The sequence below is a fragment of the Musca domestica genome, unplaced genomic scaffold (genome assembly GCF_030504385.1).
Source record: "Musca domestica strain aabys unplaced genomic scaffold, Musca_domestica.polishedcontigs.V.1.1 49, whole genome shotgun sequence".
Lineage (NCBI taxonomy): Eukaryota > Metazoa > Arthropoda > Insecta > Diptera > Muscidae > Musca > Musca domestica.
The window spans coordinates 6,218,482-6,245,823 of record NW_026712344.1 but is presented as its reverse complement, the minus strand read 5'-3'; the positions used below and the strand labels follow the sequence as shown (position 1 = coordinate 6,245,823).

The 27,342-nt window shown below is 35.7% G+C and overlaps 1 protein-coding gene across 3 annotated transcripts in view; it reads right to left on the bottom strand.

Moving 5' to 3' along the window:
• LOC101890429 (acetylcholinesterase-like) overlaps positions 1-27,342 on the bottom strand; it is a 276,027-nt gene that overhangs the window by 51,136 nt on the left and 197,549 nt on the right. For all 3 annotated transcript variants that reach the window (XM_059127903.1, XM_059127902.1, NM_001286893.1), the window contains 1 exon segment: positions 14,988-15,137. In XM_059127903.1, coding sequence (XP_058983886.1) covers positions 14,988-15,137 — 150 coding nt within the window.

The following is a 27,342-nucleotide window of genomic DNA, read 5'->3' as shown; positions in this document are numbered from 1 at the left end:
CAAATTTGGAAATTGTTGTCTCGGTATGTAAAAAGCATATTTGCAAAGAACTGTCTATATAGATCCAAGTCTAGGTATAGTCCACTGTTTCCGCCCGAAATTCGGTATTTTGTTGATTTGTGTCATATTTTTTTTTTTTTTGACCGGAATTGTAACAAATTTGTTGTTTGGAGTTCATAATGACTACTCCACTGACTCCACTGAGAAATAATTGCTTATCTAGGTCTACGTGTTAGTATAACGATACAACTCTATATTCGGTATTTTGATGATTTTAGCTAAATTTTTCATCGGAATAATTTTAAATTTAGAGTCCGCAATGGATACTACTTCATATGACAGAAAATTGCTTGTGCATCTCATCTTCCTGTAGCTCCCATATAACGCTACAACAGAACTATCACAAAATAGGTATTTTGAGTTCGTAATAAGCACCACGGTTTTTGAATTGCCCGATTAACTGTAACAATTTTTAAAACTTTAGCGGAATTTTTGCATGCGAAATTTTTTACATTCTGTAAATTCCATCCAAATGCCAAATCACAAAGTATTCCGCTGGCGGTGGAAATATAACCTTAAAAATACCGAAAATTTTGAGGAAGCTTTCCATTACTTCAAATATAGTAGGTCTTTTATAAATACAAAAAAAGGAAATGTAAAGTTATTACTCTATATCTTACTATAGAAAATCATTGAAGAAAATTACCTTCTTTAGAGGCTGTAAAAGATTTTCTATAGACAAAAGACCTGCGTGAACATATTTAGCCCATTTTCAATACCAAAAGTCAACATATTACATTTCGTTCGGAAGCTACAGTGATTTCCACAGACGGACGAACATAGCGTAAATCGACATAGAATTTTATGATAGAGGCATGTGAGATTTTCTATCGATTGTGATAGAGCTTCTTCCTATGGATGAAAAAGTATTCCATCTTTAGAGGTCTGTGACCCGTCTTCTGAAAGGTCTTCTGTATATAGGGCCTAAGAAAAAGGATAAAAATCTATAAGTTGTCTTGTTATGTCCTCAGCTATATGGCTACAGATGGTATATATTATTTGATACGCTCAAAAAGTGCCTTATCGAAATAATGTTTGTAGACCCTAAGTCTCTTTGGACCAAATCTGTTTAAGGACATTTGAAGCCATCTGTGGTCTGGCTGCCTTGTGCGCACGATAACTCTCAAAGGGAGTATCCAATCTGATCCACTCTTGGAACATCGTACTTTTATTATCAAACTTAGATTGACTTCGGTCCTTCTGGTCCTCTTGCCAAAATGGACAATATAGATTCACTCCTTTAAGTACCTCCCCCACAAAGGGTCAAAATTTGGAATAATTATAAGTCTTATAAAATGTGAAGTAAGAGTCCGATTGTCTTCAAATTTAACATTTCACAGTATTTTTATAACCTCCACCATAGTATGGAGGGTATATTAAGTTTTATACCCTCCACCATAGTATGGAGGGTATATTAAATTTGTCATTCCATTTGTAACACCTCGAAATATACATTTTAGACCCCACAAAGTATATATATTCTTGATCAGCATAAAATTCTATGCCAATTTAGCGATGTCGTTTCGTCTGTCCGTCTGTGGAAATCACTCTAGTTTCCGAACGAAATGAAGTAGATTGATAACATTTTACTCAAATGTATATTATGCCTGCAGGACTTTATTATTATTATTGAAAATGGGCCATGTAGATCCACGTTTTTGGTATATCCCCCATATATTCATCAACATACCGAATATCTTACCTCCCGATAGCGACATTATTCACTGGAATTGTTTCAAATTTTGTATTTGAAGTTTGTAATGATAACTACAGCTTATGACATAAAATTGTCTGTGCAGGTCCACGTCTTCGTATATACCCCATATAACGGTACCTCCCGATATTCGGTATTTTGAGGATTTTAGTGACATTATTCACCGAAATTGTTTAAAATTTGGCATTTGAAGTTCGAAATGGATGGACTACAGCCTATTACAGAAAAGTGTCTGTACATGTCCACATTTTGGTATAGCCCCCATATAATAGTACCTCCCTATATTAATCATTTTAGCTACACTGTTCACCAATTTTTTTCAAGTTTCGCATTTGACGTCGTTTAGACGGCAACATTTGGTATTTTTAAGATTTTAACAGACTTTTTAAGAGATTTTTTTTGTTTTGAAAATTGCCAAATTCGTTTCAAATGGTGGAGGGCATTCAAAGTTCGTCCCGACCGAACTTACAGCTTTTTTGCTTTAAAAAAAAAACTCCAATGTTTCTATCAGTAGAGATTGGACCATTCCTTCTGGTACCTCTTCCACAAAGGACTCAGGACTTTGAATAACTTAACGCTCATACAACATAAAATAAACATTTAATTCACTTTAAATTCCACTCATCCAAACATTTTTGCTAACACAAGATCTGGTTTGAAGATGATAGATATTGGCCTTCCCTTTCTTGTACGTCACCCACAAAGGGCAGCATTTTCAATACTTTTATCTCTCTCGTAACTTCCGAAACAAGTCAGCAATTCTTTTCACACTTGGTATATAATAATAATTTCTCTCAACCAGAAATCTGATATGAGTATTGGAAATTGCTGAAATTTATGATTTCGCAAAAAAAAAAATGAAATAAATGTTCATTATACCCTACAACACTATGTGTTGGGGGTATTATAATTTTGATTGGGCCAAAACTTATGTAACACCACGAAATATTGGTTTCCCACATAGGAAAGAATATACAGATCTTCCTATCTCGCCGAGCTGAGCCGATCTAGCTATGTATGTCCGTCCGTCCGTCTGTCCGTCTGTCCATGTTAATTGGTAATCACTCTACAGGTCGCAATTATGGCCCGAAATTTAGAATGAAGGTGGGGCTAGGGTCAGAATAGAACCCTATTTCTTTTGGAGATGATCGCATAATATTTAGGGGTAGAAATGGACCAAAAACTGAAAAAATTCCTGAATTTACAGTTGCTCTACATGTCGCAATATAGTATGGGGATAGAGCTTAAGGCTGGACAGAAGCCTTCCAATTTTGATGGTCATTTGGTAATATTTAGTGGATGAAATAGGCCACAACATTTGTATTAAATAAAAGTCAAATTTTCCATTGAACCGCGAATATTTTTAATCTCGGCGAAATCATAAATAGACGAACAGGTTAATTCTGACCGTTACGTAGATGCCGATAGTAAATATATCGGTTATAAATGGCGAAATATATACAATGTGTATATACAAAGGAAGGGGATGTTAGTTAGAATGCTTATATCTCAAGAATGGCTGGACCGATTTTGACAAATTTTGTCAATTCAGAATGCCCTCTTGACATAAAAGTATAAAATCTAAAAAAAATCGCAGAAAATTTTAAAAATTTTAGTATTCTGTGTTTTTTTTTATTTTTTCATATTTTTTATCGCATGCGATTTTTTTAATTTGGCTTAAAATATTTTGTAATATTTTTTCACCTTACAACACAGGTTAGGGATATTATATAAGTATTGCAAATATCGTCCGATCCTCACGAAAATTTTCACAAGGCTGGGGTTGGTCTCAGGAGGGCTAGGTCTATTGTTTTCAAAGATGTCCGCAATATATTAGGGGTTTGAAATGGACCAACAACTTAAAATTTTCCTGATTTTGCAGCCATTTCAAAGGTCACAAATATAAACCAAAGGACACGAAATATTGCATAAAGTTAGAGTTTAGGACAGCGTGTACAATGCACCACTAATTTTGTGTGAAAAATGCCAGCGTCACTTACAGGCGATATCCGAAATACACAAAAGGCGAACTTCGGGCTTTTTTAGGCTGATTTCGTTGACGAATATAGCCAAATATCGTAGACAAGCAAATCATATAGATGACTCTAAATTGGGAGAGGTGCTTTTGGAGATGATTGCAAAATATTTTGGGGTTCAAATTAACCAAAAACAGAAATGTTTTTCCCATCACACAATTGAAGCCAATCGACACGCCTTTGAAGAGAGTTAAGGACAGGGAAGGATTCTAGCATTTTGGATGACCATGAGAACAACTAACAGCCCGACGGAGTGCATAAATGTTGGGCAAATGTCCCTAGTCAAAATATTAATTTCAAATGCGAAATCTTCCAATATGGATTTGGAAAATTAAGGGGCTTCTAACTATAGCCTTTGCTTACTTGTTTTTTTTTTTTAAATTTGGCCTATCTTAATACTTTTATAAGTATTAAATGAAGTGTGAAAATGAAATACTTCGTTCCACTATATCTGGTGCCTCGTGCACATTTCAACATTTTCCAAAATATTCATATATTTCTTATAGTCGATATAATAAATGTGAAATATGAAATACGAAAAAAAACATAAATTGGGTGAGGCCGTTGTATTGGGGCCATCCCAAAACCGAAACCTCCATAGACAATTTTATACTTCAAAGATTGCCATCTACCAAATATTTTTAAATACCAAAATTTGAAACAATTTCGCAGGTGTCGTCATATGAGCGCTATTGGAAACATGGACATAAATATTAAATGTTCTGCCGCCGGAGCTATAACCCATTATGAACTACAAATTCCATTTTTTAAGCAAATCTGTGTAAAAATAATGAATATTCAGAAGTACCGTGGACCTACACATACTATATTCCGCCACAGGAGCTTACAAACTATACGAAATTTTGGACAAATCCCTGGCAAAACTTATCAAAACAGCGACTATATGGAGGTACGGTTACATGGGATATGTACAATGTTCCACCACCGGAGCTAGAACCCATTACGAACTATAAATACCAATTTTAAGACAAATCCGTGAAAAAATGTGGCAAAAGTAATCATGTTATGCCCAAGGCTTTAATACACCTTCCAGAATATTTTCGATTAATGCAAGCGGGGAGCGACCATAGACTGTTATTGCGGCCCTCACTAACCGAAGGTGCACATTTTCAGCTGACTTATCTGGCAAGTAAACACGATAATTTTGTTTGTTTAAAAACTGCTGGACAATGTCTGTTTTTTCATCGGAGAAAACCAAATTCGGCAATTCCCTAATGATAGCCACTTGTGTTTGAAATCCATCATGAGTAATTTTTTTTTTTTTTGTAAAAAAATCTCAGCAAAATGCTATCTATATTTAAAATGTATATTTCGAGGTGTTACAAACGGAAAAACAAACAACATTTTTCTTCCAACAAAATTTTTTCATTTGTGAAAACTAAACAAACTGGCTATGCAATTTTAGTCTCTTTATATAACAAGCTGCGATTATGTGCTAGGTGTGTTGTATTTCGATGACTAATAAACGGAATTAATAAAGTGTGCTGAAACTAATCATAAATTCAACTCTGGTGCTTAAAAACATGTAAGTAAAGGGTTATAATGACGTCCTGCAATCAATTACTGTTGCCAAAATTTATCGCATAAACCCATTATTCGGTAATAAGATTTTTTGCTGAGTATATTAACGATGTGAATATAGGGTTGCCCATATTTGACGGACCTTTGGGCCCATTCCAATCGACGAGGCTTGTCCGCAGTCAACATTCTTTGCGTCAATTGAATTTTGTACGGGAACAAATGCAAATCAATGCGAATAATCCGTTGTAAAGTGGACCGAACCATGCCCAACTGCTGAGAACGGCGTTTTTGGGTACGCGGTATGTCATTAAGCGATGTGACATCTCTGTCAAAAGTTATGGCGTTGCCAGATGGGTCCGTCGAATATGGACAACCCTGTATTTCACCAAAAATTGTGTTCATTTAAAATAAATATCTGTGTTTGGATTTAAATATAGATTGAAACTAGAAATCAAGAAATTTTATGTGACGTAAAATAAGAAGGCAAAGAAACATTTCGTTTCAAAATAAACTTCGGCCCCTTGTCATGCACAAATGTGGATGGTGTGTTGTGGCATAAACATTTATCATGTTCTTGAGTTTATAGGTTAAGTTAAATGATGTTTGGCAAACCAATCTGCATTAATGATACACGTCAACTGATGTTTACACATACATACATTATGAAATTGCAGTCATTATATACATACATACATATGTACATTCTCTTCTGTTCTTTTCGGTACTGTTCTTATTTGTACTGTTCTTATTCTGTCTGATGCACGTGTGTAAAATTAATTAAAGTTGTATTAAACATTTTCACTTCAAGTTCGTAATGAATTTTTATCAAAAGTTTTTTTTTGAGTATGCAGGGATACATTTAAGGTTATCATTAAATTCATACACAAGAATAAATCGCATTTTTAATAATATATATATATATGTTCGTAAGTACATGTTGGTGTGTCTGTGTGAAGTGATTATGTGTATGGTAAAAGAAAATTTTGAAATAAGATGGGCTCCATTTTACATTGGAAAAGAGTGAGATTCGAATATAGATGTGAAAGAAATATGATAAAATCCATATGACCTGGATTTGGGGCAATTACAAAGACATACAAACATAAATACATACCTGTGTATGTAATCTCAATTTTATTATACCCTACAACACTATGTGTTGGGGGTATTATAAGTTTGATTGGGCCAAAAATTATGTAACACCTCGAAATATTGGTTTCCCACATAGGAAAGTATATATGGATCTTCCTATCTCGCCGAGCTGAGTTGATCTAGCTATGAATGTCCGTCCGTCCGTCTGTCCATGTTAATTTGTAATCACTCTACAGGTCGCAATTATGGCCCAATCCTCACGAAATTGAAAATGTAGGTGGGGCTAGGGTCAGAATAGAACCCTATTTCTTTTCGAGATGATCGTATAATATTTAGGGGTTGAAATGGACCAAAAACTGAACAATTTCCTGAAGTTGCAGTTGCTCTACAGGCCGCAATTATAGACCAATCGAAGCGGAAGTTAGCATGGGGCTAGAGCTTAGGGCTGGGCAGAAGGCTTCCAATTTTGATGGAATCGGGTTATATTTAGTGGGTCAAATAGACTATAACATTTGTGTTAAATAAAAATCAAATTTCCCATTAAACCGCGAATATTTTTAATCCCGGCGAAATCACAAATAGACGAACAGGCCCATTCTGACCGTTACGTAGATGCCAATAGTATATATATAGGATATATATAGCGAAATATATGCAATTTGTATATACAAAGGAAGGGGATGTTAGCTAGAATGCTTATATCTCAAAAATAGCTGGACCGATTTTGACAAATTTTGTCAATTCAGAATGCCCTCTTGACATTAAAGGATAAAATCTAAAATAATTGAATAAAAAGATGTCAATAATGATGTTAATATAGATATTGTAGTATTTTCTGACATTTTTTCATATTTTCTATCGCATGCGATTTTTTCAATTTGACTTAAAATATTTAAGTGTATATTTTGTAATATTTTTTCACCTTACAACACAGGTTGGGGTCATCATATACATATTGCAATTATCGTCCGATCCCCACGAAAATTTCACAAGGATATGATTAGGCACAGAAGGGCTAGGCCTATTCTTTTCAAAGATGTCCGCAATATATTAGGGGTTGAAATGGACCAACAAGTAAAAATGTTCCTGATTTTACAGCCGTTATAAAGGTCATAAATATAGACCAAAGGACACGAAATCTCGCATGAAGTTATAGTTTAGGACAGCGGGTAGAATGGACCACTACTTTTGTGTGAAAAAATACCAACGTTACTTACAGGTGATATCCGAAACACACAAAAGGCGGACTTCGTGCTTTGTTGTGCTGATTTCTTTGACGAATATAGCCAAATATCGTATACAAGCAATTCATATAGATGAGTCTAAATTTGATTTCTTGCTATTGGAGATGATCGCAAAATATGAACCAAAAACAGAAAACATTTCCAGATCACACAATTGAAGCCTATCGACACGCCTGTAACGCAAATGCTCCTTGTCAAAATGCAAAGGGTAATATCTGGGCAGTGCTCCGTGACATAATATCAAAAGCAAAATCTTCCAAAATATATTTGGGCATAAGGGGGCTTCTAACATATTGTATTGTTGTAGGGTATCACATAGTCGGCCCCGCACGACTATAGCCTTTGCTTACTTGTTATACCCTCAGCCATATGGCTACAGAGGGTATATATCATTTGATACGGTCAAAACGTGCCCAGTCGAAATAATGGTTTTAGACCCTAGGTCTCTTTGGACCAAATCCGTTTCAGAACATTTGGAGTCGTTCTACCGATGTCCGTCCGTCCGTCTGTCTGTCTGGCTGGCTGGTGCGCACGATAACTCTCGAAGGGAGTATCCGATTTGATTCAAACTTGGTACATCGTAATATTTTTGTCAAACTTAGACGAGTTCGGAGATGAGCAATATCGGCCCACTCCTTCTGGTACCTCCCACACAAAATGTCAAAATTTTCAAAGAAAATAATTTATTGCACAGAAAGAGAAACAAAAAATCCGATTTTGCTCGAACTTTGCGAATCCTCATATTTTCATCACTGCTAGGTCATGTGCGAAAATGGACAATATGGGTCCACCCCATCAGGGACCTCCCCCACAAAGGGTCAAAATTTTGAATAAATAAAGCTCTTATAAAATGTGATGTAAGACTCCGATAGCCTTCAAATTCCACACATCCCAATAATTTTATTAGTCCAAGGTCTTGTGCAAAAACGGAATGTATCGGTCCACTCCTTCTGGTACCTCCCCCACAAAAGGTCGAAATTTTAAAAAAATATTTTTTGCACAAAGAGAGAAACGATAATCCGATTTTGCTCGAACTATGCAAATCCTCATATTTTCATCAGTGCTAGGTCATGTGCAAAAATAGACAATATCGGTCCACTCCATCAAGTACCGCCAACACAAAGGGTCAAACTTTTGAATAATTACAACTCTTATAAAATGTGATGTAAGAGTCCGATTGTCTTCAAATTTCACATATCCCAATATTTTTATTAACACAAGGTCTGGTGTTAAGAGGCAATACATGGGTCCACATCTTTTGGTACCTCCCCCACAAAAGGTCAAAATTTTCAAAAAAAAAAATATATTACACAGAAAGAGAGCGGATAATCCGATTTTGCTCCTAAAATGGGCAATATCAGTCCACTCCATCAAATACCTTCCCACAAAGGGTCAAAATCTTGAATAATTATAACTCTTATAAAATGTGATGTAAGGTGAAGTTTCTTAAAATTTTACACATTCCAATATTTTTATAAACGCAAGATCTGATGTTAACATGGAATGTATCGGTCCAATCCTTCTGGTACCTCGCCCACAAAGTGTCGAAATTTTGAATAACCCCGAAGCTCATAAAACACCAAATTAATATCCGATTCCATTTAGACTTGGCACATCTCAATATTTCTATCAACACAAGATCTGTTATAAAGGTGGTATAGATTGAACAATTCTTCTCCCCCATACATAGGGTTCAAGATTTTGAAAAACAAAACACTCAAATAATGCGAATATATATGAGTCGATATAATCCATACCAGGAACGTCGGAATATTTATATTCTATTTTTGGGTCCGATACGAAATTACAATATTGGTCCATTCCTTCGGAACCTGCTCCATAGAGGGTCAAACGTTTGAAAAATTGTAACACTAGTCAAATTATATTTAAATAATCGAACACAGGCTGTCGGCGATACCGACTGATACTTTTTAACTTGTTTTTAAATTTATTTTGTTGAGTTTTATAACATAACCAATTGGTATTTGCTATGAATTGCTCAAACATTTTGGTATTCCCTTGCATCCAATGTTAGTTTCATGTCCACTTTTTATTTGGGACACATTTAGTTCACATCTGTCTGTTTGCAAATAAATCTGTTTTCATGATGATTTACTTCTCTTTTTATGTCAGTATTTCTTTTCAAGTGCTCCAAGTAAATTTTAAATGTTTAGTTTGGTTGTTTCACTTTCAATCTTCAGAATGACTTTGTCAACCTCTGACATGTCATACACTTCTTCTCATGCGATGTCATCACTGCACCAAAATGACTGACTGACTGACTGAATGCAATATTTTCCAAACCCCTTTCTATGCTTCACTGACACAATAAACATTTTGTGTTTCCCTCGCACAGAAAACAGACATTCAAGCAAATTCTAAGAGAATAAAGTCAATATGGGTTAAAAAAGAGGAGACTAAAGTCCTTTCGTTATCCTTTTCAATGGTGGTTTATTTATTCTTCTACTCTGAAAAGAGGAGATTGAATGGTGAAGAGTTTAATCCAGCTTTTTCTGAGTTTTTGTCTTCTTTTCTGGAATACAAACAGATATTGAGGGAATTCATAGAATGCAAGCAATGGGCTTGTTGACTTAAGTTTCCATATGATGAAGTTTTATAAATTGTTTTCTAAATTGTCCTTACATCTTTTTTTTACCAACTTTCTTAAACGTTTTAAGTCAGATACAATAAAATGTAGAACAGAAAAACATAATTTTTACATAAAAATTCATTCTTTAAAAATACTAATACTACGAATGAAACAAGTTGGAAAGCTTCAGTCGGTGTTCCGACAGATTCAGGGTGAGATGAAAAAACTACAACCAACTGCAGACTGCGGTCATTTGAAAGCCACTCCTCCGACAGCTGTTAAAATTATTCCAATGACAGCTCAGTATATTGTTTACAAGCGTAAAAAAACATTTTGGTGAGAATTTCCCAACTACAACAAAGTCAAACACCATAATTTAATTATATCCCCAGCCATATGGCTACAGAGGGTATATATCATTTGATACGGTCAAAACGTGCCTCGTCGAAATAATGGTTTTAGACCCTAGGTCTCTTTGGACCAAATCCGTTTCAGAACATTTGGAGTCAATCTAGCGATGTCCGTCCGTCTGTCTGTCTGGCTGGTGCGCACGATAACTCGCGAAGGGAGTATCCGATTTGGTCCAAACTTGGTACATCGTAATATTTTTGTCAAACTTAGATCGACTTCGGAGATGGGCAATATCGGTCCACTCCTTCTGGTACCTCCCCCACAAAAGGTCGAAATTTGCAAAAAAATATTTTTTGCACAGAAAGAGAAGGGATAATCCGATTTTGCTCCAAATTTTGCAAATCCTAATATTTGCGTCAGTGCTAGGTCTGGTGTGAAAATGGACAATATCGGTCCACTGCATCAAGTACCTCCCCCACAAATGGTCAACATTTTGAATAATTACAACTCTCATAAAATGTGATGTAAGCGTCCGATTGTCTTCAAATTTTACACATCCCAATATTTATATTACCCAAGGTTTGGTGTTAAGATGAGCAATATCGGTCCACTCCTTCAGTTACCTCCCCCAACAAAAGGTCGAGATTTGCAAAAAATATATTTTTTGCACAGAAAGGGAAGGGATAATCCAGTTTTGCTCCAAATTTTGCAAATCCTAATATTTGCATCAGTGCTAGGTCAGGTGTGAAAATGGACAATATCGGTCCACTCCATCAAGTACCTCCCCCACAAATGGTCAACATTTTAAATAATCCGATTGTCTTCAAATGTCGCACATCCCAATCATTTTATTAGCCAAGGTCTGGTGTTAATATGGAGTATATCGGTCCACTTCTTCTGGTACCTCCCCCACAAATGGTCGAAATTTTAAAAATATATATTTTCTGCACAGAAAGGGAAGCAATAATCTAATTTTGAAAAACATAGCACTCAAAGAAAGCGAAATAAGGATCCAAATCTCATCAAATTTCACACATTCCAAAATTTGTGCTAACACCAGATCTGTTGTGAAAAAGCTATATATCTGCGAACACCTTCTGGTACCTCACCCACAAAGGGACACAATTTTCAATATTTGTATCTATCATAAGTTGCGAAGCCACTCAGCGATTCTTTACAATTGCTATATCCATCTGCTATAATTTATTTTTTATGTATAATTATTTCTATATATAATAATATTTATATCATATTTATTTAGGTGGGATACGAAATGGACAATATTGACCGATTCTTTCAAAATCCACTCCATAGAGGGTGAAGAGGGCTGAGGGTATACATCTGTCGGCAAAACCGACCGATACTTTTTTATTTGTTTTTTTTTTTTTAATTTTATTGAATGAAAGCAAAAAATGTCGGAAATAGCGGCTCACACCATCACCATGGCCGGCGCTTGAGTTCTGGTGGCCAACCGAAAGTGCATATTTTAAACTGACCTCTTTGTTTTCTCATCGGAGAAAACCAAATTCGGCAGTTCACCACTTTCGGGCAAGCGAAACAACCCTTTAGCTCTTTTGAGTCAATTTTGTTTCTGTTGCGGTGTAAGTTTTGCGCTCTTTGGAATTTCAATGGCTTTACCCCGAGCTCGTTTTTCAATATTTGCCGAATGAATGTCGAAGGCCCTCATTTCAAATTCCCGCTCTAACCTTTTTCACAAATACCAAGTTTAATAAACTTTACTACTTTTCGTACTTTTCACTCTGTATCGCTGATATGATCAGATAAAGTTTTTTTTTTGGATTAACTAGGAATGCGTATTTATTTTTTTTGCCTAATGGTAATGTAGTAATATATCGTTGTCATTACTAGTAATGCTTAAAGCCAGGGATATAAGAACGATACAGTCTGAATCTGGAAGGTTGTAATATTTATTTATATACATAGGCCAGATACGAAATGGATAATGTTGCCCCACTCCTTTGGAACCACTCCCACAAAGAGTCAACAGATACCATTTTACTTGCTTTATTTAAATTTCAATTGAATGTTAGAAATGTTCACTTTGAAATTTGATTTTAAAATCTGTCTTTTGAATTTCTTTACACATTTTTTTTGAAAATTGCCATAACTTTGCCTTTTTCTTTAAGGTTTTCAAAATTATTAAACTTCTTTTAATATTCGAACATTTACCAGCTTCCTTGACGTTAGCATAATTTAAGAACCTTCATTAGTCATTTTCACATCGTTTTGCAGTCGAAAAGTGGAAGGACACTTTCGAAGAAAAGAATTGTTAATGATGGTAATTTAGAAAACTGCATACTTCTTCATTTATTATACGACATGAATTTACAGCTTTGGGGAATATTGTGCGCTATTTGAGTAAAGCAGAAAGTCCTTTACTTCATGCTAGTTTCGACAATTGCCTTTTGGTGGAATTTTTGCTTTCATAAGCGATATTAACAATTTGAAGTAATATGGTTTTTATTTTATGTCCCATCTAAAAAAGCAGGACGTAGAAGAAGAAAGAGCACAAGAAAATAAACTACGTAGTTTATTCCTGTGGATAAATAAAATAAGGTTCACAATTTTTTTTTTGATCTATGAATTTTGCTGTTTGTTAGATTTTACCTCAATTACATCTGTTTTTGTACAATACACCACATGGTGGTCAGGGTATTATGTCTTTGTGCATTTGTTTGTAACGGAGAGAAGGAAACGAGATAGACCCATAGTTATTTTGAAGATCTGCATATTTTTATCAAAAATTTCTTCAACCGATTTCGGATTATTTGTGCACCAAATGGCCAATATCTGTCCAAAAGTCCTGAATTTCGGTACATTCGACCGAATTCAATCTAGAAACATGAACATCAAATTTGGAGAAATCAATAATAAATAAGAATTTGTATAGCTCCTAAATATCATTAATTCAGGTTTAATGTGCAAATAATGGCTAATATCAGTCCAAATGGAGTGAATTTCGGGACGTACGTTTCCATTTATGGAACTCGGCACCGATATATATTTTTTAATATAATCCTTCTCATGCACTCTATAAATAAATTATTTTGTTACGGGAGATCGACTAAATATGCATAGTGGTGTAGGATATCATAAAGTCGGCCCCGCCCGACTTATCACTTTTCCCTACTGTTTTTATACCCTACACCACAAGGTGGTCAGGGTATTATGTCTCTCTGCATTTGTTTGTAACAGGCAAAAGGAAACCAGATAGACCCATAGTTCCTTTTGATGATCTGCATAGAATCACATTCTGAGTCGATTTTGCATGTCCGTCCGTCCGTCTGTCCATGTATTTTTGTAAACAAAGTACAGTTCGCATTTATTGCCCTATCCAGATGAAATTTTGCACAAATCATTTGTTTGGCCCAAGGACGAACCCTATTGAATTTGGAGATAATCGGTCAAAATTTTGATATAGCTCCCATATATATCTTCGTCCGATTTGCCCTTTACTGTGCACCAAACGTGTAATATCAGTCCGAATAGTACGGAATTTTGCACGTACGATCAGATTGGACCTGAAAATAAGTATGCCAAATTTGATCGAAATCGGTTCAGATATAGCTATAGCTCCCATATATATTGTTCATCCGATTTGTTATTTTTGTCCTCCGCAGCCGTAATATGCACTCTGTAACAACAATATTTGGGGAAATATATCAAATAGAGCTCAGAAATACATTTGCTAAATTTGATCGAGATCGGTTCAGTTTTGGATATTGCTCCCATATATAACTTCGTCCGATTTACCTAATATTTGTCCAAATTGGATGAAAGTTGGCACTTACGACCGAAATGAGTCTAGAAACTAGTATGTCAAATTTGGTGAAGATCGGTTCAGATATAGCTATAGCTCCCATATATACTGTTCATCCGATTTGTCATATTTGTTACCCACAGCCGTAATATGCACTCCGTAACAAAGATATTCAGGGAAATATATCAAATACAGCTCAGAAATATCTTTGCCAAATTTTATCGAGATCGGTTCCGATTTGGATATAGCTCCCATATATATTTTTATCCGATTTCAAATTAATTGTGCACCAAATGGACAATACAAGTCCGAATTTAAAAGATACAAATGCTTCGGCATATTTAGTCCTTTGAACTTTAAATTATAATTATAATAATAGCGTGTATGATTGAATTCTCCCATAAAAACTTTTAATTGTTATGTGCAGCTCTACTAAATTAGCAAAGTGGTGTAGGGTATCATAAAGTCGGCCCCGAACGACTTTAAGACTTTCTTTACTGTTTTTTTTTTTTTTTTTTTTGTTTTTAAATTTTATGTGTATAGCAAATAATAATTGTAGGCACAAATTTCTACTTACATGTGTGAAATAATAATAATGCACTGAAGCACCTCGTTCGGCCAATGCTTGGGCGTATTCATTTGTGGGACAGGTGAAAAAGTGATCTCCCACAGCTCGGCCAATTTGTTGTTGATTCTGGTAGCCTGGATTACCCTCCCAACTTGTGTACTGTAAAGAAAAAAAAAACATGATATGAAATTTTAATAAATAATTGTTATAAAATATGTGATTTTATTAGTTGGGGAAATACAAAAAATGCATAGCTGTTATTATCTATGGTAATTAATGTGGATTCATAACAAGCCACATAATAATGTAAAAAATTAAAAACTTTAATTTCATCATTTGTGATGAAGCAATTAATCGGAATCAGAATTTTGTCATTTAATTAAAAAGTAATCACTGGTAATTAAAAAAAAATATATAACTAACAATTTTTTTAGATAACTTTCACGACGCTCTCTAATTGTAAATAACTTTTCATGTACTATCAATCAAAAACTAACTTTAAAAAATGTTAAATATATTTTCAGAACACGACATTACATTTTGACAATTCGACCCAAAAAATAACAACTGTAAGTAAACTTTTCCGATAAAAATTGTGAACTAAAGATTTAAAATACAAAAGACATAATAAGAAAAGAAACGCTTTAAAAATAGAAATGTTTAGAAAATCTGACTTAGTCGTTAAAATACTTCGTATCGGGATCTTCCGTTATATGTAGGATATACAAAAACCTGGAGCGATATACACCTTTTGTTTTTCAAATATAAGTAGTAAGAACGTATCAGTCGATTTTGCCCTCAGCATATGTTCGTCTATCCATATACTTCGTCGGCGAAAAGTGCACTTTTAGTTGTTTTAGGCCTTTTTATACCCTCAACCATACTATGGAGGGTACATTAACTTTGTCATTCCGTTTGTAACTCCTCGAAATACTCATGTCAGACCCAACAAAGTATATATATTATTGATCAGCGTAAAATTCTAAGACGATTTAGCCATGTCCGTCTGTCTGTTGTAATCACGCTATCTTTCGAACGAATTGAGATAGAAGGCTAAAATTTTGCACACGTGTTTATTTTTCCAGTAAGCAGGTTAAGTTCGTAAATGGGCCGTGTAGGTCCACGTTTTCATATAGCCCCCATATAACGGTACCTCCCGATATTCGGTATTTTGATGATTTTAGCGACATTATTCACCGGAATTGTTTCAACTTTGGTATTTGAAGTTCGAAATGGATACTACAGCCTATGACAGAAAATTATCTGGGCAGGTCCACGTCTTCGTACAGCCCCCATATAGCGGTACCTCCCGATATTCGGTATTTTGATGATTTTAGCGACATTATTCACCGGAATTGTTTCAACTTTGGTATTTGAAGTTCGAAATGGATACTACAGCCTATGACAGAAACTTATCTGGGCAGGTCCACGTCTTCGTATAGCCCCCATATAACGGTACCTCCCAAACTTCGGCATTTTTATGATTTTAGCGCCATTATTCACCGGAATTGTTTCAAATTACGTATTTAGAGTTCGTTATGGGAACTACAGTCTGTGTCAGAAGAATGTCTAAGCAGGTCTAGGTCTTCGTATAGGCCCCATATATCAGTACCTCCCCATATTCGGTATTTTGGCGACTTTAGGTACAATACCCACCGAAATTGTCTGAGATATCGTATTTGACGTTAGTAATGGATGCTAAAGCCTGTGGCAGAAAATTGTCTATGTTGGTCCAGGTCTTCGCACAGCTCCGATGATTTTAGCTACATTATTCAATGTTTATTTCAATTTTCGAATTTTAATATGATAATGGCTTATGACAAACAATGCCTATATAGGTCCACGTCGTATGGACCCCAATATAACGGCTATATTCGGTATTTTGAAAATTTTACTAGAATTTTTTAAGGATATTAGTTTTTGAAAATTTCCAAATTCATTCCAAATGGTGGAGGGTATTCAAAGTTTAGCCCGGCCGAACTTATTACTTTTTAACTTGTTATTACTCAAAATGAACAAAATGTTGTTTTATTTCTTTTTTTAATCAAAACTTCATACATCGTTCTAAATTGTCAATCTTTCAACGTTTAACATATTCAAAGTTTTTCTTTAAATATTACATTTTGAAGTTTATGGAATAGGATATTAGTAAAATAATTGCATAATGTACCGACATTCAATACAAAGTGAGATATAAAAAAAACTGCAACAAAGTCAAACGCCACAATTTTAAAATTTTTTTTTTTTAAGTTTTATTTATTGGAAGCAAAAAATATCGGAAATAGCATCAAGTTTTAGAATAATCTTAGATTTGTTCGAACTGGTCACCTTTGGCACGAATTATAGCCTTCAAACGGCCAATGAATCCGTCACACGCTGCCCGAAAGTTGCTCTGCTGTAATTTGGCCCATTCCCGGCCAAGCGCTTGCTTGAGGTGATCGACACTTTGGTATTTTTTAGTGCCAATCTTGCTTTCCAAAATACCCCAAACACAATAGTCCAACGGATAATTTTGTTTGTTTACAAACTGCTGGACAACGAATGTTTTCTCATCGGAGAATGGAGAAAACCAAATTCGGCAGTTCAACATATTCGGCCAAGCGAAGCAACTCCTTAGCTCTTTTGAGTCTGTTTTCTCTCTGTTGCGGTGTAAGTTCTTGGACTTTTTGGAATTTCAATGGTGATTTAAGCGACATTATTCACCAAAATTGTTTCAAATTTGGTATTTGATGTTCGTAATGGATACTACAGCCTATGACACAAAATTGTCTGTGCAGGTCCACGTCCCCCATATAAAGGTACCACCCTATATTCGGTATTTTGATGATTTTTGGTACATTATTCATAATATCATATCGGACCGAATTCAATCTAGAAGCAAGTGCAATAAATTTGGTAAAAACGGTTCAGATATAGCTATAACTTCCATATATATGTTTCGGCCGATTTGGTGTTTAAGTCCCTCAAATATCTTCATAAATATCCTCAATATATCTTTAACCGATTTAGTGTTGGCCAAATGGCCAATAGCTCCTATAGCTATAGCTCCAATCCGATTTGCTGTTTACGTCCCTCACATTCGTAATGTACATTCGACAACAGTGATATTTGCTACCAGATATCTTATAAAGCTCGAAAATACCTTTGCCAAATGTTATTGAGAACGGCTAAGATTTGAATATAGCTCCTATATATATCCTTAATCCGATTTCAAGTTTATTGTGCAAATAATGGCTATTATCAGCCCAAATGAAGTGAATTTCGAAACGTAGGTTTCCATTTTGTTCAGCTCGGCTCCGATATATATTTTTTAATATAATCCTTCTCCAAGTGATAGCATGCACTGCCATGCAAAATGTTGATAGGTGGTATGATCTACTTGAAATATATTCTTTTGTTACCGAAGCTCTACTAAATATGCATAGTGGTGTAGGGTATCATATAGTCGGTCCCATACCAGAAGGAGTTGGAGCGTGTTACTCAGTATCGAACTTGGCTTAATTTTGATAGAAATATCGCAATGTGCAAAAGTGCACTGCATTCAGCTAATAAGTCAATAATCAGTTCAAATGAAATCAAATTTTATATCCTCTCTACACACAATGAAGTGAGCATGTACGTACACTTAAATATTCACGTACAACATTTAGATACACAGGGGATTAACTTTTATCAACCGATGCCAGTTTTGAACACAACTCCATTTTGAAATTAGCCAGACACACGCACACACACCATCGGAACATTTATATTCATGCACACATTTTAATCCGCCGCTGTCGTTTACAGTTATTAACTTCGATGAGCGATAACATTAAAATGCATTCAAACCATTATTGGAGCTAATATGTTTAACGCCATTGCGTCGTCAGGCGAAAGGGTAATAATTTACGCGAGTAGCCGGTGGCCGGGTGTAATTGCAGTAACCGCAAATAGCAGGACTTGCGGGCGACCAATGAATGTAATTGAGTAATTGACAATATTTACTGATAAATCGATTAAATGAGACACAAAGTAATTTCAGCGTATTATATTTAAACTGCATTGATCCACTATCAGCACGTTTGTTGATGAATTAGGAATGTGATTATTTTCTGCAGGCATTATATATTGTCAAATGCTGACTATATCATAAAATAAATAAATCTGTATCTACAGAAGAGGAAATATTTGTATGTTTTTTTGTAATTAATGGACTCGAAAACCGCTGCACAAATGTTCCTGAAAATTCAAATACCAAATTTAAAACAATTCCGGTGAATAATGTCGCTAAAATCATCAAAATACCGAATATCGGGAGGTACCGTTATATGGGGAGGGTATACGAAGACGTGGACCTGCACAGACAATTTTCTGTCATAGGCTGTAATATTCATTACGAACTTCAAATACCAAATTTGAAACATTTGCGGCGTATAATGTCGCTTAAATCACCAAAATACCGAAAATAGGGTGGTACCATTTATTGGGGGGATATACCAAATCGTGGACCATTTTGAATACCAAAAGTCCTGCAGACATAAAATACATTTGAGTAAAATAGTTTCAACCTACTTCATTTCGTTCGGATGCTAGAGTGATTTCCACAGACGAACGGACATCGCTAAATCGACATAGAATTTTATGCTGATATACTTTGTGGGATCTATACTGTATATTTTGAGGTGTTGCAAACAGAATGACAAACTTAATATGTATACCCTCCATACTATAGTGGAGGGTATAAAAATGAATGCGGTCCCATGGTGGAGGGTATTAAAAACAGGTTTTAGCTTTTTATACCCTCCACCATAGTATGGAGGGTATATTAAGTGTGTCATTTCGTTTATAACACTTTGAAATATACATTCTAGACCCCACAAAGTATATATATATTCTTGATCAGCATAAAATTCTATGTCCATTTAGCAATGTCCGCCCATCTGTCTGTCTGTCCGTCTGTGAAATCACTCTAGCTTCCAAACGAAATGAAGTAAGCTGAAAAAAAATTTACTCAAATGTGTATGATCTCTGCAGGACTTTTGGTATTGAAAATGGGCCATGTAGGTCCACGTCTTCGTGTAGCCCCCATATAATGGTACCTCCCGATATTCTGTATTTTGATGATTTGAGCGACATTTTTTACCGGAATTGTTTCAAATTTAATATTTGAAGTTTGTAATGAATACTACAGCCTTAGACAGAAAATGAGTCATGTAGATCCATGTCGTCGTAGAGACCCTAATATACGGCTACATTCGATATTTTTGAGATTTTAACAGAATTTTTAACGGAAAAAAAATGAAAATTTCCAAATTTGTACCAAATGGTGGAGGGTATTCAAAGTTCGGCCCGGCTAAACTAACTGCTTGTTTACTTGTTTATTGACATTTTTAACTTTTGAGGTTTTGGTGTCATTCAATTTTTATACCCTACACCACAAGGTGGTCAGGGTATTATGTCCTTGTGCATTTGTTTGTAATGATGATCTGCATAAAATCACTTTCTGGGTTGATTTATGCATGTCAGTCCGTCTGTCCGTCCGTCCGTCCGTCCGTCTGTCCATGTATTCTTGTGAACAAAATGCAGGTCGCATTTATTATCCGATTGAGATGAAATTTTCCAAAAAACATTTGTTTGGACCAAGGACGAACCCTATTGAAATTGGAGATAATCGGTCAAAATTTAGATATAGCTCCCATATATATCTTCGTCTGATTTGCCTTTTATTGTGCACCAAACGTGTAATATCAGCCCGAATAGTATGGAATTTTGCACATACAACCAAATTAGGCCTGAAAATAAGTATGCCAAATTTGATCGAAATCGGTTCAGATATAGCTATAGCTCCCATATATATTTTTCATCCGATTTGTTATTTTTGTCCTCCGCAGCCGTAGTATGCACTCTGTAACAACAATATTTGGGGAAATATATCAAATGCTGCTCAGAAATACCCTTGCTAAATTTTATCGAGATCGGTTCAGATTTGGATATAGCTCCCATATATAACTTCGTCCGATTTAACTTTGATTGTTCAACAACCGTCTAATATTTGCCCAAATGGGATGAAATTTGGTACTTACGACCGTATAGAGTCTAGAAGCTAGTATATCAAATTTGGTGAAGATCGGTTCAGATATAGCTATAGCTCCCATATATACTGTTCATCCGATTTGTCATATTTGTTACCCACAGCCGTAATATGCACTCCGTAACATCGATATTCAGGGAAATATATCAAATACAGCTCAGAAATATCTTTGCCAAATTTTATCGACATCGGTTTAGATTTGGATATAGGTCCCAAATATATCTTTATCCGATTTCAAATTAATTGTGCAACAAATGGGTAATACATGTCCAAATTTAAAAGATACAAATGCTTCGGCATATTTAGCCCTTTGAACTTTAAATTATAATTAAAATAGAGTGTATGATTGAATTCTCCCATAAAAACGTTCGATTGTTTTGTGCAGCTCTACTAAATAAGCAAAGTGGTGTGTGGTATCATAAAGTCGGCCCCGCCCGACTTTAAGACTTTCTTTATTGTTTTTTAAGAGTGCGAAGTGAATCTATCGCAGCTCAAGGATATTTCGCTATTTCTTGGTATTCCTGATGCTGAAGATACTTATAAAGAAGTTCTGTGACTATGGTATTCTCCGACATTTCCTGATAGATTCCTTTTCTCTATTTTGGTTTCAGTATTGAGAAGTTATTGTTGAAAAATCTCAATTAAGTATAACGTTTATTCGTTCTACCCCATTGTGTTCTTTTACGCTTAACGTACATACCATTTTCATTCTTGGCACTACATGTAGATACAGCTCAGAAATATATTTGACAAATTTTATCGAGATCCGTTCCGATTTGCATATAGCTCCCATATATATTTTTATCCGACTTAAAATTAATTGTGCACCAAATGGACAATACAAGTCCGAATTTAAAAGATACAAATGCTTCGGCATGTTTAGTACTTTGGACTTTAAATTATAATTATAATCATAAAAACTTTTAATTGTTATGCGCAGCTCTACTAAATTAGTAAAGTGGTGTAGGGTATCATAAAGTTGGCCCCGCCCGACTTTAAGACTTTCTTTACTGGTTTACTTGTAGTGTACCGGTACCTACCCCTAATTTTTCAGTGATACTGTACCCGTACAGTAGACTACTATTTGTGTACTGTTTATTTCCAACGCTGTTGACAAGTAAACACGATCATTTTGTTTGTTTACAAACTGCTGCACAACGATATTTTCTCATCGAAGAAAACCAACTACCCAACTACTTCTAGATAATATTTTCCCATTTTTTTTACTAAATTACAGCACTGAAACATTGAACTATTGTAAATATCGCAATCTCAGTAAAGAAATGAAAAATTCATGCAAATCAAAATATCTAATATGTGACACATTTTTTTTTGTGTTCTCAAATATGAATTCAACCGGAAAAATCTAAAAATAATTGTAAATATATGACTAAATCGAATAAACAATTGGGCAAAAGGAAACATTGACCAAGCTAAAATGTAATTATAACTGTATGCGCTACAGAATTGCTGATACCAATACAAACCAACATACATAACTAGAATATTTGCCATCATTCATTAAATGGTCCAATTTAGAAAGAGTATGTGTGTGCAGGTTTGTTCCGATCCCATGTGTTATAACCACCCAAAATAACAAACCATTTCCAGGGTAATATTAACCACAGCTGGGCAAATTTGGCCAACTAGTCAGTCGTTCACTGATTTCAAATGTCAAAATTCACAGCGTACCCAGATGTGAAATTTTCGAAATTATTCAAATTTCCCATTGCTGGCATTGGCATGGAGATAAAATTGATGACAAAGACACATTCATTCGAATTCGATTTGATAAAAATAAAGTTCAAACTAGGTTAGTTATTTAATTGAAAAGGAACAACGTTTTCAAATGTCACATCCCTTTGTTGAAATGTACAACAGATGCAACGAAATTCTATTTTCAAATTACTTAATGAAAGCACATGTCAATTAGTTGAGTGTGGTTAAATTGCATTGAGGCATCATTGCGGAAGTTTTTTTTTTATAATAATTTCGAAATGAATAGCTAATAGGGGAATATTTTAGGGGAAAGCAAGTAAAAAAGTTGCTAAGTTCGAACAAAGTTGCTAAGTTCGAACAAAGTTGCTAAGTCGAACATTTAATAGGTGATCGACACATTGGTATTTTTTAGTGCCATCCTTGCTTTCCAAACACAATAGTCCAACGGATTGGTATCCGGCGATTTTGGTGGCCATTGTGAGCTAGAAATAAAGCGATGAATCTTATTTTGTAAACATTCTCGGGTAGCGCGAGCTGAGTCCTGTTGGAATGTCCAAGGTCTGCGGCTAAAATGTCTGCGAGTCCAAGTCCTCCAGAATATTTTTTCGATAACATTATATAATAATTACATTAATAACATTAATACGAGCGGAAAGCGACCATCGCATGTTATGGCAGCCCACACCATCACCATGGCCGGCGCTTAAGTTCTGGTGGCCAACCGAAGGTGCACATTTTCAGCAGACCTCTCTGGCAAGTAAACACGATCATTTTGTTTGTTTACAAACTGCTTGCTGGACAACGAATGTTTTCTCGACGGAGAAAACCAAATTCGGTAGTTCACCACTTTGGGCCAAGCGAAGCAACTCTTTAGCACTTTTGAGTTTATTTTCTCTCTGTTGCGGTGTAAGTTCTTGCACTTTTAGGAATTTCAATGGCTTTACTCATTTTTCAATATTTGCCGAATGGAGAATTGCGATATGTTCAGCTCACGAGCCATTTTCCGGCCATTGCGACGAGGGTTGACGAGGGTCAAGTCGCTTCTTTACTTTTTGAACCATTTCTGCTGATGTTGCTGTTTTCTTCCATCCACTTCCTTGACGTCGGGCTACGCTACCAGTATCACGATAACGAGCGATGGTACGAGACATAAAAGATTTATTCACATTTAAATGCTGGTGTGCTCTAATGATAGCCACTTGTTGTTTTCCAGCCAAATATAAAGAAATCACACTATCGCGCTTGAATTCCACCACGAATAACTTTTTTTCTGGAAAATTCTCACAAAAATACATTTGTTCGCCTGTAAACAATAAAATGAGCTGTCACTGGAATAATTTTAACAGCTGTCGGATTAGTGACTTAGTGGAAAAGACAGCAGTCTGAATTTGGTTGCAGTTTTTCATCTCACCCTATAATGTCGCTAAAATCGTCAAAATACCGAATATCGGGATATCACGTTATATAGGGGCTATACGAAGACGTGGACCTGCATACGAAGTTTTTACATAGGTTGTAGTAACCATTAAGATCTCCCAATACGAAATTTGAAACAATTCCGGTGAATAATGTTGTTGAAATCGTCAAAATACAGAATTTGGGGAGGTAACGTTATGATGGCTATACTAAGACGTGGACCTGCATACAAAAATTTTTGTCATAGGCTGTAGTAACCATTACGAACTTCAAATACGAAATTTGAAATAAATCCGGTAAATAATGTCGCTGAAATCATGAAAATGCAGAATATCGGAAGGTACCTTTATATGGGAGCTATACGAAAACGTTTACCGACGTGCCCTTTTTACGAATTTAACCAAACTACTGGTGAACTATGCATTTATGCACAATTTTAGCCTATTATTTCCATTTGTTCGAAAGAAGGCGAGATTACAACAGATAGACGGGCATCGCTAAATCGACTTAGAATTTTACGCTGATGCAAAATATATATACTTTGTAGGGTCTATCATGAATATTTCGAGAAGTTCCAAATGGAATTACAATGCTAATATACACTCAATAGAATGGTGGAGGGTATAAAAATAACTTTTAAACTGAATTCCTATCCGTCTATAAAGACCAGCTGGCCTACAGGCTCGTCTATAAAGACCAGCTGGCCTACAGGTTCGTCTATAAAGACCAGCTGGCCTACAGGCTCGTCTATAAAGACCAGCTGGCCTACAGGCTCGTCTATAAAGACCAGCTGGCCTACAGGCTCGTCTATAAAGACCAGCTGACCTACAGGCTTGTCTATAAAGACCAGCTGGCCTACAGGCTCGTCTATAAAGACCAGCTGGCCTACAGGCTCGTCTATAAAAACCAGCTGGCCTACAGGCTCGTCTATAAAGACCAGCTGGCCTACAGGCTCGTCTATAAAGACCAGCTGGCCTACAGGCTCCTCTATAAAGACCAGCTGGCCTACAGGCTTGTCTATAAAGACCAGCTGGCCTACAGGCTTGTCTATAAAGACCAGCTGGCCTACAGGCTCGTCTATAAAGACCAGATGGCATTTCAACAAATCGAGAAAAGGTACTAATTTTTTGTTGTAAACGTATATACTTATGACTACAATGCACACATGCTCAAAATGCATCCCATTGCACTAAAATACATATTTATTGTGATATATAAATTGCTGCAGAACTCTTGTCAATCAGCAAAATCGTTAACGTTTCCGTTGCTGGCTGCTACACTGTCACTGAGCTGTCACTTGTAAATGTCATTATAAATGTATTCACTTTTGTGACAAAATAATTAACGAGGGAATTGTATTCGATATTTTTCACATTCCATCAAAGACGCGCCGCTATTGCCCGGGCATTTTAACGTTTCTGGGGAAACTCCCATTTAAAATGGATGCCCATTTCCTGTTTCTGCGTTGTGCCGTTTTACTGTAGTGCACTGAAGCCATTGAATGCGATTGTGCGCTTTCAGGATGCTCATACACAAACGCGCGCACACACACACACGCACAGACGCTCGATGTTCATACACTCAAGCGACAGCTGAGTGTGACGGAAACAACTCAATTACAAGCTGCCAATAACACCCAATAATGTTCGCCATCAATGTCACATCGTGTTGTAGCATCCCATTGTGCATTTTGTGCAGTTTTCATTTTGAAGCTGTAGTATTCGTACACACGCACACACTCACACACAATGTAAAGCGATATTTTTGCATATTTGAATACAATAATTTGACTCTTAACAACATTGTCATCAGCAGAGTCTTTTGTTCCTGTTAAGTGCCTCAGTGATGTCTTGTCACAGGAGAGTGGCAATTTTTACAAAAACCTTAAATTTCTTTAATGGAATGCTGCTTTTTTGTATTTTGCTTTACTTGATAGAGCTGACTTTAAATATTTCTTCGCCCAAGAGAAAATAATGTGCTGATGTGAAGAAATATAAGAAAAAAAAACGAGTAAAATAGCTATGAGTTCGGCCGGGTCGAACTTTAAATACCCTCGACCATTTGGACCAATTTTCAAAAAAATAAAATCCGTTAAAAATTCTGTCAAAATCTTCAAAATGCTGAATGTAGCCGTTATATTAGGTCTATATGACGACGTAGACCTGCATAGTCCACCTTTGTAATAAGCCATTACAAAATTCATATTCGAAACATGAAAAAAAAAAATCGGTGAATAATGTCGCTAAAATCATCAAAGTACCTAATATCAGGAGGTGCCGATATATGGAGGCTATACGAAGATGTGGACCTGCGCAAACTATTTTCCGTCTTAGACTGTAGTATCCATTACGAACTTTAAATACCAAATTTTAAACAATTCCGGGGCTATGCCAAAACGACCAATATGACCCATTTTCAATACCAAAAGTCCTGCAGACATAATATACATTTGAATAAAATTTTATTCATCTTCTTTATTTCGTTCGGATGCTAGAGTGATTTCCACAGACGGATAGACGAACGGACATCGCTAAATCGACATAGAATTTTGTGCTTCGGCCGGGCCGAACTTTGAATACCCTCCACCATTTGGAACGAATTAGAAAATTTTCAAAAAATAAAATCCAAATATCTAATATCGGAAGGTGCCGATATATGGGGGGATATACGATATTGTGGACCTATATAGACAATTACCTTTCAGGAGTAAAAGTGCTCACAAAGAACTCCTTGTGTGGATTTTCAGACAATACCATAGGAAAATATGGCTAAAATCATCATAATACCGAATATCGGGGGTACCGTTATATGGGGGATATACGATATCGTTAACCTATATATGTCAGGGGGTAAACTGCTCACAAAGAACCTCTTGTGTATAATTTCAAACAATTCCGTTGAAAAATGTAACTAACGAATATCGGGGGTACCGTTATATAGGGGGCTAACGATATCGTAGACGTATATAGATAATTCTCTTCCAAGGGATAAAGTACTCACAATGAACTCCTCGTGTGGAATTTCAGACAATTCAGTTGAAAAATGTGGGTAAAATCATCAAAATACCGAATATCGGGGGGTACCGTTATATGGGGGCTATACGAAATCGTGGTCCTATATAGATAATTCTCTTCCAAGGGCTATTTTACCCACAAG